Source organism: Apium graveolens, chromosome 11 (assembly GCF_009905375.1).
Source record: "Apium graveolens cultivar Ventura chromosome 11, ASM990537v1, whole genome shotgun sequence".
In the NCBI taxonomy this organism is placed as follows: domain Eukaryota; kingdom Viridiplantae; phylum Streptophyta; class Magnoliopsida; order Apiales; family Apiaceae; genus Apium; species Apium graveolens.
This window is the reverse complement of record NC_133657.1, coordinates 199,493,167-199,507,250: the sequence shown is the minus strand read 5'-3', so window position 1 is coordinate 199,507,250 and position 14,084 is coordinate 199,493,167. Positions and strand designations below refer to the sequence as shown.

At 34.1% G+C, this 14,084-nt stretch overlaps 3 protein-coding genes across 3 annotated transcripts; 1 reads left to right on the top strand and 2 right to left on the bottom strand.

Annotated features, from left to right (window-relative positions):
• Positions 1 to 586: 586 nt before the first annotated feature.
• On the bottom strand, positions 587 to 2,213 carry LOC141696478 (uncharacterized). The gene is made up of 4 exons (XM_074500614.1): positions 1,799 to 2,213; positions 987 to 1,469; positions 751 to 947; positions 587 to 614 (listed from the first exon to the last, which is right to left on the bottom strand). Exons 1-4 carry the CDS (start codon positions 2,195 to 2,197, stop codon positions 587 to 589), a joined length of 1,107 nt encoding a protein of 368 aa, XP_074356715.1. The 5' UTR covers positions 2,198 to 2,213.
• Positions 2,214 to 5,049: 2,836 nt separating this feature from the next.
• Positions 5,050 to 7,775, bottom strand: LOC141698500 (calmodulin-binding receptor kinase CaMRLK-like). Its single transcript, XM_074503205.1, has 2 exons — positions 6,091 to 7,775; positions 5,050 to 5,834 (listed from the first exon to the last, which is right to left on the bottom strand). Exons 1-2 carry the CDS (start codon positions 7,484 to 7,486, stop codon positions 5,200 to 5,202), a joined length of 2,031 nt encoding a protein of 676 aa, XP_074359306.1. The 5' UTR covers positions 7,487 to 7,775; the 3' UTR covers positions 5,050 to 5,199.
• A 2,102-nt stretch (positions 7,776 to 9,877) lies between these two features.
• Positions 9,878 to 13,333, top strand: LOC141696477 (uncharacterized). Its single transcript, XM_074500613.1, has 4 exons — positions 9,878 to 10,355; positions 10,713 to 12,333; positions 12,419 to 12,518; positions 12,608 to 13,333. The coding sequence occupies exons 1-4, from the start codon at positions 9,878 to 9,880 to the stop codon at positions 13,331 to 13,333; spliced, it is 2,925 nt and encodes a 974-aa protein (XP_074356714.1).
• The last annotated feature ends 751 nt before the right edge of the window (positions 13,334 to 14,084 follow it).

Here is a 14,084-nt window from a genome sequence, read left to right as displayed (position 1 = left end):
AGTGTGAATATATTTTAACCCTTGCCTGTGCACAGGGGCGGATCCACGGGCCGATCCTGGAAATTTTGTTTAGGGGTCACGGGGCAAATTTTAAGAACAGGCCTTTATATTTTTTAATTTTGAGGGGACACTTTCATATAGTTACAAAAAAATTAATGATTAAAAAATATAAAATTTGATTTTATGTTCGACACGTTGTCCCGGTATCCCTTACTAGATCCTCTCTGCCTGTGCACAATTTTGCATAAATGCATGCCTAATAAATTAGTCCATGTTTGAAATTATTTGCCCTAATTTTTAGTTTTATCAAAGCACTTTTGGTATCAAGTTCATATTTGAGCCGTTGTTTATATTGAAATTTTGGGGTTATTCGGGGTTGGAGGAGACCGGGGCTCCCTTTGGTTCCCCTAGTTCCTCCCCTGCATATACCTCTAATAATATCTAGTTTACATAGTTTTTCTGTTCTCGTTCAAATCTGATTCTATGTAGAGATGTATAATTTCGAAGGGCATGGTTATACTTCGATACCAATGCTACCTATGTATGCTATGGCCTGGATGGTAGAAAATTCTTAGGACAAATTTTGTCAGCTAATCCCACTCCCCAGTTTATACCTATTAGAAGTTAAAACAAATGAAATGCCCATTGCTAAGTACAATGATTATGTAACTGTAGTAAATGATTTTGTTGGACCTGAAATGACTCGCCGCATATGATAGCAGTTCTACCCATAATTTGCTTAATATTAACCATTTTTTATCTGACGGATACAGTATTTTTAGCTCTTTGGCTAGTGCAGATGCATTGAATAATAACAATTCATTTCTAATCGTCTGCACGGTAACTGGCTTAACTTCTCCGTTGATGCTAAAAAGTCTCTCACAGGCCCTTCTCTGTAAAATTTCCTTCTTTTTCTCACTCTCCCTTCCAAAGAAAAAAAAATTTCTCTTCAGATCCTGTAATTCAGTGTCAAGTAATTTTCTAACCTCAGTGCAAGTATTTCGGAACTTTAAATCCCCGATGGTAGAAACTGCAGACATCATATCGGGCTTCATGACCATAAGATATAGCATGTAGTCTGATAGCTGCTTGGCAGTGTCGCGTTGTTCCAAGTTAGTAGTTATCTGATCTTGATTGCTGTTGTAGCAGATTTCAGTAGCTATGTGCCACAAAAGAAGGATCCACTTTCCTTCATTTTCAAGTATCCACTCTCCTTTAGACGAACATATTTTTTTAGCTATCTCTGATTTCATCCTTAGCTCGTTAAAAATGAATTCAATTATGTAAAGGGTGAGTGGATGTGGTTTTACATACCAAATTCCATTTAGAAAACTTTGAAGGCCAAAATAATCATAAAAACTTTCTGTTCCTTTTGAACTTCTATGTAGACAATAATGTATCAGACTGATTATAGACAATGATTCAGCCCACCTGCTATCTGTAAATTTTGACTGCACTAGGATCTCTGTCTGCAACAAACCAAGCAACCAATCTTGGAACAAACTCCTAGTATTATCAACAAGCAGTATCCACTATCCAGTCAACAAACTTATGTTTCCATGGTTTGCCATTGGGGTTTGCATCAGACAAAGGCCTGAGCTTAACACTGTCCAGTCGCAGAAAAGTAGCACAAAAAATGAAATCACGTCCAACACAATTGCTCCGATAAGCAAAATGTATGTAATCACCAAGTCAAGTAGGGAATAGTACTTCCTTTTTACCACAAAATGGAAGAGTGCCAAGGAAGCAACAACTGCCATGCAGGATAGAGTTTGACACCAGTAGCCTAATTTTTGGTGAAAAGAACATCATAGTGGTAATTCAACTCTACCCCAACTAGCCTGAAAGAGACTTCAAAAGATGTTGCAAGGAAGAACTCCCGGCTCTGGTTGCGTTCATCAATTCTAAGGACGAGATCAACAACAAGTCCTTTGAATTCCGTGAAGTATACAAAAGCATATTGTAGTACTTGCAAATGGGATAAAGCATCCCCATTCATTTTAATTAAAACAATCCAATGATGGGATGCCAACCTCCTAAAGGTTCCGGCAACAATTAGGAAGATTTGAAGGAAAAGGCTAAGTGAGATGCAAACTCGGAGTTGCCATGCATCAAACAAATCATCCAGTTGGAACCGTTTGATAGAGGGGATTCTCATACCTGAAATCTGGCCTTTTGGATAGATTAGCAAGGTCATATCTGCTCAAGTTGGAGATGAAATGAAGCCTAACTCTTATTAGAGTTTTGTGTTAGTACGAGATTCTAGACTTATGTGTACATCTAAAGTAGACAAGTCTGATTGTGGTAGGCTCCTGCCGTCCCCAGAAACTGGAAACTTGATAGACAATGTATTACCCCGACTTTTCCCGCTAAACTCCAAATTTAATCCATAATAAGAATAAGTTTCTAGTTTTTCATAAAATTCTAAAATCCGAAACAGAAATAAAATCATCTAAGTTGAAAATAAAGCAAATTCTGGAGACGCAGCTCCAATACAAACATAATCACTAAAATATTATCTCAAATCAAGTCCACTTTAAAATGTCCCAAAAGCTAAACACCTGAAAATTTGTGAGTAATGAGCCAAGAGCCCAGCAAGAAAACAATTCTACACTAGTGATCAAGTATCATAATTTTATAAAACAAAAATCATTTTCCGAAATCCATATGACATAAGATATAAAATTCCACAGCTCGCTAAGGCCACAAATACCTGGTGACACAGTATCAAAAGTTCATAATTTCTGTCAATAATGTGCCCCTTACTAAGGTATCATAGAGTGTGCGCTCCCGAAGGCATCATAAGTAGCACTCCCTAGTAAGGTATCAAAGGCTAGTTCCGGAACTATACGCAATTACTATCTGATTCAAAAGTCAAGCTCACTGGGAATTCTTATTTCTAAAACAGGATACTTGATCTATAAATTTTAAAACAAAAGCAGTGCAAAAATATTTAAAAGATTTTAAATACTTGTTAACAAAGAACATATACCATTTTGATAACAATAAATAAGAAAAGAAAGTACTTAATACACTTTAATACAAAATTATATTTTAGGAACATGCAATTTACAAAATTATATAATAGTTTGAAATTAAAAATATATCAATTCAACTAAAACGTAAAATCATGCATCATTGTTCCAAAATAATTGAGATCACATATAAATAATGTATTGCAATTCATGTATAAATCATTTAATAAAAGAAATAGTTTCTTATGCATCAAAATCTTAAGACTTTCTAAGTATATATATATATATATATACCATTTATATAATATTATGTTTACAATTTAATATACAAAGATTTAATGCATAAGCATGCATATTTAATACAACTATAACTTTGGGAGCACATGAAAATTTATACGACCAATGTCAAAAAAAAACAATAAATATCTTGTAGGAAAGAATATTTTAATAATTAATTTGAAAATAATATCATTGACATATTTGTACAAACAATGTAAACAATTACATACTCTATAAAATAAGGAAGATGTTTAACTATAGCTAAAAAGTAAACATTTCATAGTAATAGTTTAAATGTATAGTAAAAATATAGAATAAGATATAAAACATGTACTTATGCTGAAAAAGAAGAAGTAGAATAAAACATAACTTGATAGAAGATTGTTGTGCAAACAAAAATGAACCTGATACAAGTCTATTTATTTAAAAAATTGTTAAAACCCACTCCTAGGTTTGTAGGTAGTTATCACCCCACTACTTTTGAACTCACGTACACATTATTTTTAGTTTTTGACTAAGTAAAACATCTAAAGATAAAGTATACTTAATTATATAGATATTTATAACCAAATACATTATTCTGTAATGTATTAAATAAAATCTACATACATAACATGTGAATCATACTATTTTGTAAACTATACATATAAGAAAATATTATTTTTTTATTAAAACAAATAATTTAAAATTTCAAAGACATATATATATTTGTAAAAAAATCCGGGTTATCACAGACAATGTTGAGATCAATCAATGAGTAAGTAAAGTATTACCTAGGCTTCAAATCACATATTCCCTTAAAGTGGCTGCATGAGGAATATGGTCCGATGAAAATTTATATCCAGTAAAATTGAACATTCTTAGAAACTATTTTATGTACTTCTTATGTATTATATATGTTACAAATTATATGCATTTATGTTTAAATTGTTGCGGGAAACAATACGTGGCTACTTCTCATGTGCTTCTCATACATTACTAAACTTACTATCGTTTAAGACATTGATAAGCTTAAATTAGAAATGTTATACTTTTTGGCAGGAATTCATTTTAGATATAATTATATATATGTGAGTAGACTTAAACTTAGAAAGGACACATATGTACCAAATATAGCAGCATTATGATCTAATGAAAGACATATTCAGTATCATCATGTTCAGAATACTATGACTCTTTCATGAAAAAAGAAAACAAAAAATGAAGTATAGCTTCTGTGTTCTTAAGAGTGTACCATCTGATACTACTGATTTTCTTTGTCAGTTGTCTAGGAATAGTTATGCATTTGGCCTGGCCTCCAGGAATACTATGTTTTGGTTTATCACAGAATATGCGTTTATCAGGTACACTTCGAAACTGCCTAGTTATTTCGTCAATCCTGTTCCAGAGCTTTAAATTGGAAGAAAAATAGAAAAACAGCTCTATTCTGCGGTGTTTTTTCAGGTTTGATTTTATGTTAGAAAAAATTTCATATCCATGTATTTTTATTTTTCACTTGGATTAGAAGATAAAAGAACTAGGGCCAAAAATCAAACGAATGTTAGCTAAAGCAAAACGAGGAGAACGTTAAGTAATTTATATTTGATTTTACATAAGTTCAATTTTTTTCATGCTTTATCTTACTATTCTGCATCCCTTCTATTAGCTTTAGAAAACAAATCTGTAAAAACTATTCAATTCTTCAAAAGAGGAAAAAAAAGTAAAGGAATAAAGCTAACAAATTATGGTTGAAAGAAATATACTAACAGGATTAAAGAGCAAGTAAAGAAGAAAAAAAGACCAACATGAATGCAAGAACAGAATAAAGACCTAATGGTCCAGCTACTGCATTAGCTTTATCTTTCAGGAGTAGTTAGTTATGTACTTGAAATATATAGTAAATAGCATGTCACATGCAAGTGAAAAGTTGGACATCATTTGAACAATCTAACAGCTAAGCTAACTTTTAGTTCAACTCCTCCTGTAGAGGATTTACTTCCTTTAGCAGACCTAATACTTGTTGCATTGTTGGTCTTTTCCGTGGCACCTCTGCTGTGCACAAGTATCCAACTCGGAGACTCTCAACCATCTCACTTAATGTCTCAGTACCGCGTCTCAAGCTTGAGTCCAATGCATTTGCCCCGTGTCCCTCCCTAACTAATCTCCTAACTGTATCCACTGTCTCATCTGAACTGATTTGACCGGACAACAACTCGATTAAGACTACCCCAAAATCATACACATCAGCTTCAGGGGACCTGTCCACCCGATCTTGACCTAATGCAAAGTCTGCAATTTTTGGTTCTAAGTCGTCGGATAGTAAGATATTGGATGGGACTAAGTGGCCATGCGCCATTGGTTTAGAGAGGCCATGGTGGAGATAGGCGAGTCCACGAGCAATGCCAACTGCAATGCGATGGCGAGTTAGCCACTCCATTTTGTCAGGGGATGAAATGTGGGGTTTATTCTCAATTTCATTGCTATGCTCCCAAGTGTCTGTGCTCCAATCCTCTATGTTGGTTTTACCAGCTGGAAGTTCATGGAGCCATTGATGCAGGTTACCATTGGCCATAAACTCGTACAATACTAACTTCTCATTGCCTGGAGCAAATTAGTAATACAATTAGTGAAGTTAGTTGTTCCACAATCTTTCTCCTCTATCTTGATAACAGTCACCATATTAAATTTATCATATTCTTCCAGAAAGTTAACCTTATCAAATTTTAGGTGTTGAACATGACTAATCACAAAAACTAAACCACCAATATATTATCTACCTTTACTCGATCCCGCATAGAAAGAATTGAACAAAGCAGGTAAAACAGCCAAGAAAATTAAGCCAAGCAAAAGAAATTACCTGCAATGCAGTAACCAGCAATTGGCAACAAATTTGGATGTTTAATTCTCGACAGGTCATCAAAAATTACCTTCATTTGTCCAAAATCAGTGTCTCTGGCACTCTCTAATACCTTGATTGCCACATGGAGCTCACCTGGCAGAACAGCTCTGTAAACAGGACCACACCTTCCTTCTGCAAGTAATGACTCCTTTCCGAAACGTGACGTGGCAGCGATCAAGTCCTTGAAGGTGAGATAATTCATCAAAGGCTTCTCAAACATCACTACAGCTGCTGATGAAGGTTCTTTAATATCAGCCACCCATGAAGTCCCTGACTCTGTTTCAAATGAGAAAGGGCCTGATTTCTCCACTTTAAATGGTATTTGAGCTGGTTTCGAGATTGCCCATCTGTTTGCCTTGGCTAGTTTTCTTTTTCTAAACATGCAGAAAATGTACATAAACATGGCAATGGACAAGGTTGTGGCTGAAACTGATAAGGCAAGAGCCAGATGCTTGTGCTTCGAATTCTGTTTATTTTTGTTACGATTTTCTTGATTTAGCGGATCTTTTTCAGGCGGGATTGGTATTGAATGAGGTACTATAGTAGGACTTCTTTTCGTGTTTTTTGAAGTGTTGAATTTTCCAGCATGAATGAAGGCAGAGTGACTGAATTCTTGGATGTCGGCCGAAGTTAAATTTCCGGTAAATTTATTAAATGAGATGTTCAAGAATTTGAGGCCAGAAAGTGGAGGAAAATCCAAAGGAAATTCACCAATCATGTGGTTAATCGAGACATCCAAGTAATTCAATGAGTGCAGATTTGAAATGGTTTTTAAGTTACCTGAAATTTTACACTTGGAAATATCAAGATGTTGTATGTTGTTCAGCATGTTGAGACCAAGAGGGAAGAATTTGAGATTGTTATGTGAAAGATCAAGAGTTGTGAGGTTTGGGAAGTGGGAGATATTAGCCAAGTTTGTGAACCTATTTTCCGACAAAATCAGGTTCTTGATTGATGAAAATGGACCAGATTCTGAACTAATTTTGAAACCAATGGTACCTACAAGCTTGTTCTTGGAAAGATTAAGCTCAACCAGGGTTGGAATAGACCACAACCAGCTTGGAACATAGCCCTTGAGAGAATTGTTGGACAGATCAATTGACTGAATACGAGACAATTTCTCGAAAAACTTCCATGAAACTGAACCATTCAGATTTCTTGATGAGAGATTGATATGTGTTACATGTTGGCTTGTGCAGTTCACATCATGAGACATAAACCAAGAAGAATTGAAACCAGAGACTGAGCTGAAAGCCTTGACAACTAGTTCTTGGTCTGTTGTAGTATTGCATTTAGAGTTCCCTAAGATGACAAATGAAATGAAAATCAAGAACTTCAAAAACATTAGCTTCATCTTCCTGTAATCTCAAAAGAGTCACCTCATCTGCAACTTGTTTTGGCTTACATGAGTTTTGCTATAGAAGTAGAGCACTAAAGCACTTTTAACTCAAGTTCCAAGGTGCTTTTTGGGTACTCAATGTTCATGTATAAAGAGTAAAGAGGGAATCATTACCTAAAATAGTGTGGCAGGGAGGAATTTAGTTTTACAAGTATACATAAGTATATTTGTAGCCAGAGAAGAAAGGAACTATTCTGAAATGAGATGCTATCAAGTATCAACTTGAGGTAGAAGACTTGTACAGCCTCATGATCATCTCTTGTGCTTTATCGGTTCACAATACTCTCGGCTACGGAACCAAAATTTCAAAAGACTAAAATAAAACATCGTTTATATTTTAATATTAGCTGTGATTTAATACAAATTATCTACTAAATTTTAACTAAAGTCTAAATTTCAAGAAAAAATTCCAGTAAAACATTATATAAACTTCAACTTAGATTAGCCTCTTGTTTTCCGACAGATACTCTAATTTTAACTAGGCTTCAACTTAGATTAGCCTCTTGATTTCGGCCTAATACTCTAACTCTAACTTCCGAGGCGAATTTTTGGATAATATCTTTCTAGATTTTTTTACGAAATTTCAAAAACAAAAAAAAAAGAGTATAATCGCTAGGTTTAGTTACATGCTGACTTATTAGTCTTATAGGTTCCCTTGTAAATTTACATGTGAAACATGCATTTCTTTAGAAATTGCAAACTTTGGAAGTAATGCTAGTGGGATATTATTTAAATAAAAAAGGTAATATACCCATACACGATATATACAGAACCTGTACACTCTTTATATCCTGTTGGATTAAAAATATACTGATTTTATGTCTTTAATAAAAAAATATAATATTCCGCCACGCCTCTAGGATTTAAATACAATTTTTGTAGTAAAATCTGTAAACAGTAAAGTTTACTTTTCAAGAAAGTGCAACTGATGATAATTTTAATTGTATATTTGCCATGCAGTGTTGAAAAAAATATTAGTTGTTGCTCTGCTCAAATTTCTTCGGTGTAGCCGTGCTATTATATTAAGAACGGAATTATAAAAAGATTTACATATATATTGATTATTTTATGTGATATGACTATTTCTAGAATATGCGATTACCAATTGTCATAAAGTAGATTTGGATTAGAAAAGACAGGAGAACTTTAAAATTTGGTGATCGAAGATCACTACAAGAATTCTTACTTATACCAAGGGAAAATGGCAACGGAAACAAACCCGTTGGTAATTAGCAACGGATTGTCAACAGAACTTAAAAACTTGAAAAACTAACCGTATACTAATTGATTAGTAACAGATTACTAACGAATATTTAGTAATGGATATTTCCGTTGGTAAAAAAGGCGTCAAAAAATCCCGTCACCCCATAACAACGGAAGGGTAATGACATGCCAACAGAAATTCAACCTTATTTTTCACACGTATTCCGTTAATAATCCGTTGTTATACTAGATCGGTTAAAATAAATCGGTTACCATTCCGTTGAAATGTTAAGTGTTTTGTTACTATTCCATTATTATTCCGTTGCTATATTAACTCTGTATATTTAATGCCAACTACTTGTTACCGTTCAGCTGATATACATATTCAATCTCATCTTTAATTATATCCAACCTCTTCTCTGAGTTTTCTACTCTGTAGATCTGATAAAATCACCGTTTTTCTTCCCCAAATTTCAACACAACGACGATCCACGAATTTCAGCTGATACATTTATTACTTTCGGTTTCCTCCCGTAACTATCCCTCCGGTCCCTTGTCTCCTTCGCCGGAGACTGCAGAGAAATATCGAGACTGATAACGTATGTTTCCATTCTACAGTTATCATCTCAAATCTATATTCTAGTTTAGCGTGTATATATGATTAATGATATTATATATTGTTTATATATTTTGCTAATGGACATATTATTAATTAGGTAATTAATTGCATGATTAATTAGTCAATATTAACCTTTGTCTAAGTATGATGATAAAATGAAACTAATTAATTAGTTTCCTATTTTTAAAATGCCATGCAAGTAATTACGTACAATACAGTACCTAGTTCGATTGGTTTGGATTCGTATAATTATAATTTTCTTATTAGTATTTGATTTTGGTATCTAAATGGTTAACAATAAATTATAACAGTTAATTGACACCATACTCATGTTATGTTATGGCAAAATTGTTAACTTTAGTTGGGTTATGAATATTTAATTTTTTGTAGGAAATCAAAAAATCAATATGAATAATGGTCGAGATTGGATGTATCAAAGGATCGATAGTAGAGGATTTTTAACTTTGGTTTTTTTAAGTGGGTTAGAAAAATTTATGTAATATGTTATATCTCAAGAATCCTCCATGAATGGGACAAATATTCAGTGTCCATGTTTTAAGTGTGAGAATGGAAAATTCTGGAATGCGGAGACAGTAAAATTACATTTATTGAAGAAAGGGTTTGTAAGAGATTATTATGTGTGGGATCGACATGGAGAGCCATATGTTGCTAGACAAAGTGGAGAACAATCTTCTACACATTATTCCAATACTCAAGGTAGAAGAGACGGGGAAAACCAAATGTACAACATGGTGATGGATGTTTCCGGTCCAAGTTTTGATCCTGAGATGCCAAATGCAGAAGCACAGAAGTTGTATGATATTCTAAAATCATCTGAGAGAGAGTTATATGAAGGTTGTGAAACTTCTCAGTTGTCTGCCATGGCTCAGATGTTGAGTTTGAAATCTGACCATCATTGGTCAGAGGCATGTTTTGATCAGACGTCACGATTCTTTAAAGATATCTTGCCTCAAGATAATTCATTTCTTGACAGTTTCTATAGTACGAAAAAATATATGGAAGAATTGGGGCTTCCTTCTGAGCATATTGATTGTTGTGTTAATGGATGCATGATATATTGGGGTGAAGACATCAACATGGAGTCCTGTAAATTTTGTTCACATGCAAGATACAAAACCAAGCTTAACAGATCCAAGAAGGAGAAAAAAAAAGTGCCTTTTACGAAGATGATCTATTTTCCACTATCACCGAGATTGCAAAGGTTGTATGCTTCACCTACAATTGCAACCCATATGAGATGGCATGCCGAACATTATCAAGAAAAAAATGTGATGCGCCATTGTTCAGACTCAGAGGAGTGGAAATAATTTGATAAAGCACATCCCTCATTTTCCTCAGAGGTGAGAAATGTTAGACTTGGACTTTCTGCTGATGGGTTTCAACCATTTGGTGAAACAGGTAGAAAATATTCTTCTTGGCCAATTATAGTGACTCCATATAATTTGCCTCCGTGGATGTGTTCAAAAGAACAATACTTGTTTCTGTCTGTACTTGTTCCTGGGCCAAAAAATCCAAAACAGAAGATAGATGTTTTCCTTCAACCATTGATTGCTGAGTTAAAAATGTTGTGGGAAGATGGCGTGGAGACTTGGGATAGTTCTTTGAAACAAAATTTTCGTATGCGAGCTGCGTTGATGTGGACTATTAGTGACTTCCCTGCTTATTCAATGTTATCTGGATGGAAAACTGCTGGTCACTTAGCTTGTCCTCATTGTGCTCATGATCATGATGCTTATAATCTTAAAAATGGTGGAAAGACTACATGGTTTGATAATCATCGAAAAATTTTACCTTCCAATCGTCCATTTCGAAAGAATAAAAATTGGTTTACCAAGGGAAAGACAGTGACTGCATCTGCCCCACCAGTGCGAATAGGTGAAGATGCATTTCAAGAAATTGAGGCACTTGGTTTGATGAAAGTTACTGAATTAGGAAGCGATGAACACAATGCTAGAATCATCAAGGCCTACAATTGTGGATGGAAGAAACGAAGCATCTTTTGGGATTTATCATATTGGAGGACATTATCAATTAGACACAATCTTGACGTTATGCATGTTGAGAAAAATGTATTTGAAAATATCTTCAACACAATAATGGCCATTGAAGGAAAAACAAAAGATAATTCGAAGGCAAGGGATGATATTGCAATGATTTGTCGGAGACCCGAGTTAGCAATTGATGAATTGACACGGAAGTATCCCAAAGCATGTTATAGCTTGGACAAAAAACAAAAGCAAAAAGTGTGTGAATGGCTAAAAGATCTAAAATTTCCAGATGGATATGTGTCCAATATGGGGAGGTGTATAAACATGATGAAATACAAGTTATTTGGAATGAAAAGTTATGATTGTCACGTGTTTATGCAACGTCTTCTTCCTATTGCTTTTCGGGAATTTCTTCCGAATAATGTTTGGGAGGCTGTGACAGAATTAAGTCTTTTCTTCAGGGATCTCACATCAACTACTATGAGGATAAGTGATATGCGTAGACTTGAAGAACAAATTCCCGTTATACTTTGCAAGTTAGAGCGCATATTTCCACCATCATTGTTCGACTCCATGGAACATCTTTTAGTGCACTTGCCGTATGAAGCACGCATTGCAGGTCCTGTACAGTATCGATGGATGTATCCCTTCGAAAGATTTTTACGTCATTTGAAGAATAATGTGAAAAACAAAGCTCAGGTTGAAGGATCAATATGTAATGCTTTTTTGGTTGAAGAAGCTTCCACTTTTTGCTCACACTACTTTAAACAACATGTTCAGACGAAACATAGAAAAGTTCCGAGGAACGATTCTAGTGGAGGTGGAGAGAGTTTTGGGGGAAATATTTCTATATTTTCTCATCCTGGACGTTCACATGGGAGTGTCATTACTCGTTATCTTGATGATCGAGAATATATGGCAGCTCACAATTATATCTTGTTTAACTGTCCGGAGGTTGCACCATATACCGAGTATGTTTTTCTTATCACAATACATACTTATTTGTCCAGGTTAATAAATATTGTTCTTATTATCTAATTTTTTTTGGTTAATCAGGATTTTTATAAATCAACTTCGGGAGCACAATCCATACATAACTAGTGTTGAAGTTGACAGGTGCTTAGAAAGTGAGTTCGCCATGTGGTTTAAACATTATGTAAGTTACTTGATACTTCACTAATCAATATAGTAGATAATTATTAACCATTTATTTCGTATTTTAATAGTCACGACTAATAATTTCAGGCTCAAAATCCCTCACAAGTTCTGAATGAATACATTCGAGATATATCATTTGGACCTCTTCGTTCGGTTAAGTCTGTACCGGTTTACTATGTGAATGGATATAAATTTCACACACGAGTATATGGGGCTAATAGATCAACATTCAATAGTGGAGTATGTATCAAGGGATCGAATTTCAGTGAGGCATCGAATGATTACTTTGGAATAGTTGAAGAGATTTTGATTATCGAGTATCCCCATTTTCCAGTCAAGAAAACAGTTTTGTTTAAGTGTGACTGGTTTGATCCTACACTTAATACCGGAACAAGAATTCATCCACGCTATAACATTGTTGAGGTCAATAAAAGAAAGAGATTGAGCGTGTACGAACCATTTGTACTAGCAATGCAAGCCATGCAAGTTTACTTTTGTAATTATCCAAGTCTTAAAAAAGACAAGGTTGATTGGTTAGTTGTATGCAAAGTAAAGGCTCGTCCACTTGTTGATCTTCCTCAAACCCCAATATCACATCAAGAGCCGTTCCAAGATGATATTCCTACACATCTAAATGATATTAGTACAAATGATATTCCCACACATTTAAATGATGAAAATGGAGTTGAAATAGACTTAGATGATGATGACGGAACTCCGGATGAAGAAATGGAATATGAATCAGAAGAAGATGGATCTTCACAAACCGATGATAGTAATAATTGTGAAGATAATGATGATTCCTCCGAGTAGTCTTTCTTCGCCATCATGTATGTAAATTTTATTTTATTTTATCTTATCATATATATATATATATTATAAAAGACATTTTAATATATAATACAATATTGAAATATTAAATTACAAAATATTTTAAAATTATGTATTGATATGTATTGTAAATTACTACATATATCTTATATTATAAACTACAAATTATTATATAAATTATATTCTGATTTTAAAAGTAAAAATATAAATACAGGACACAAGCGGGCTGGGTTTGGAGACACATGTTAATTAGGGTTTACTCCTCTCTGGAGGCGGCAACAAACTGAGCTCCAAATTGAGCAGCACGGCGAATTTCACTGAATCTAAGATGAAAAAGCTTGCATCTCTTGTTAATGTCTATTCAAAGGTATATATATTTACCCTTTCCTATCTCTGTATTCAAGAATTTTTCATTTCCCCCTTTTTGTGTATTAGGGTTTATACTCGAAGGTATATGAATGATGGTTCCTTTAACCAATTTAGGGATTTTTTGTTTTAGTGATGTTCTTATGTGGTTAAAAGCTTACCAGCAAGGAATTTCACCAGTTAACAGTTTTCTAGATGGATTGAACTAGTGAAAGGAATGTGGTCACTGTAGTACTATACTATAATTAAATAAGTATAATTTAAAATGGTCGTACAATACATACCTTAATAGGATAGTGAGTACCTTACTTGTAATTTGATCTGGTGGTGAAATATATCTGCTATTTACATTTTAAGTTAAATGTTA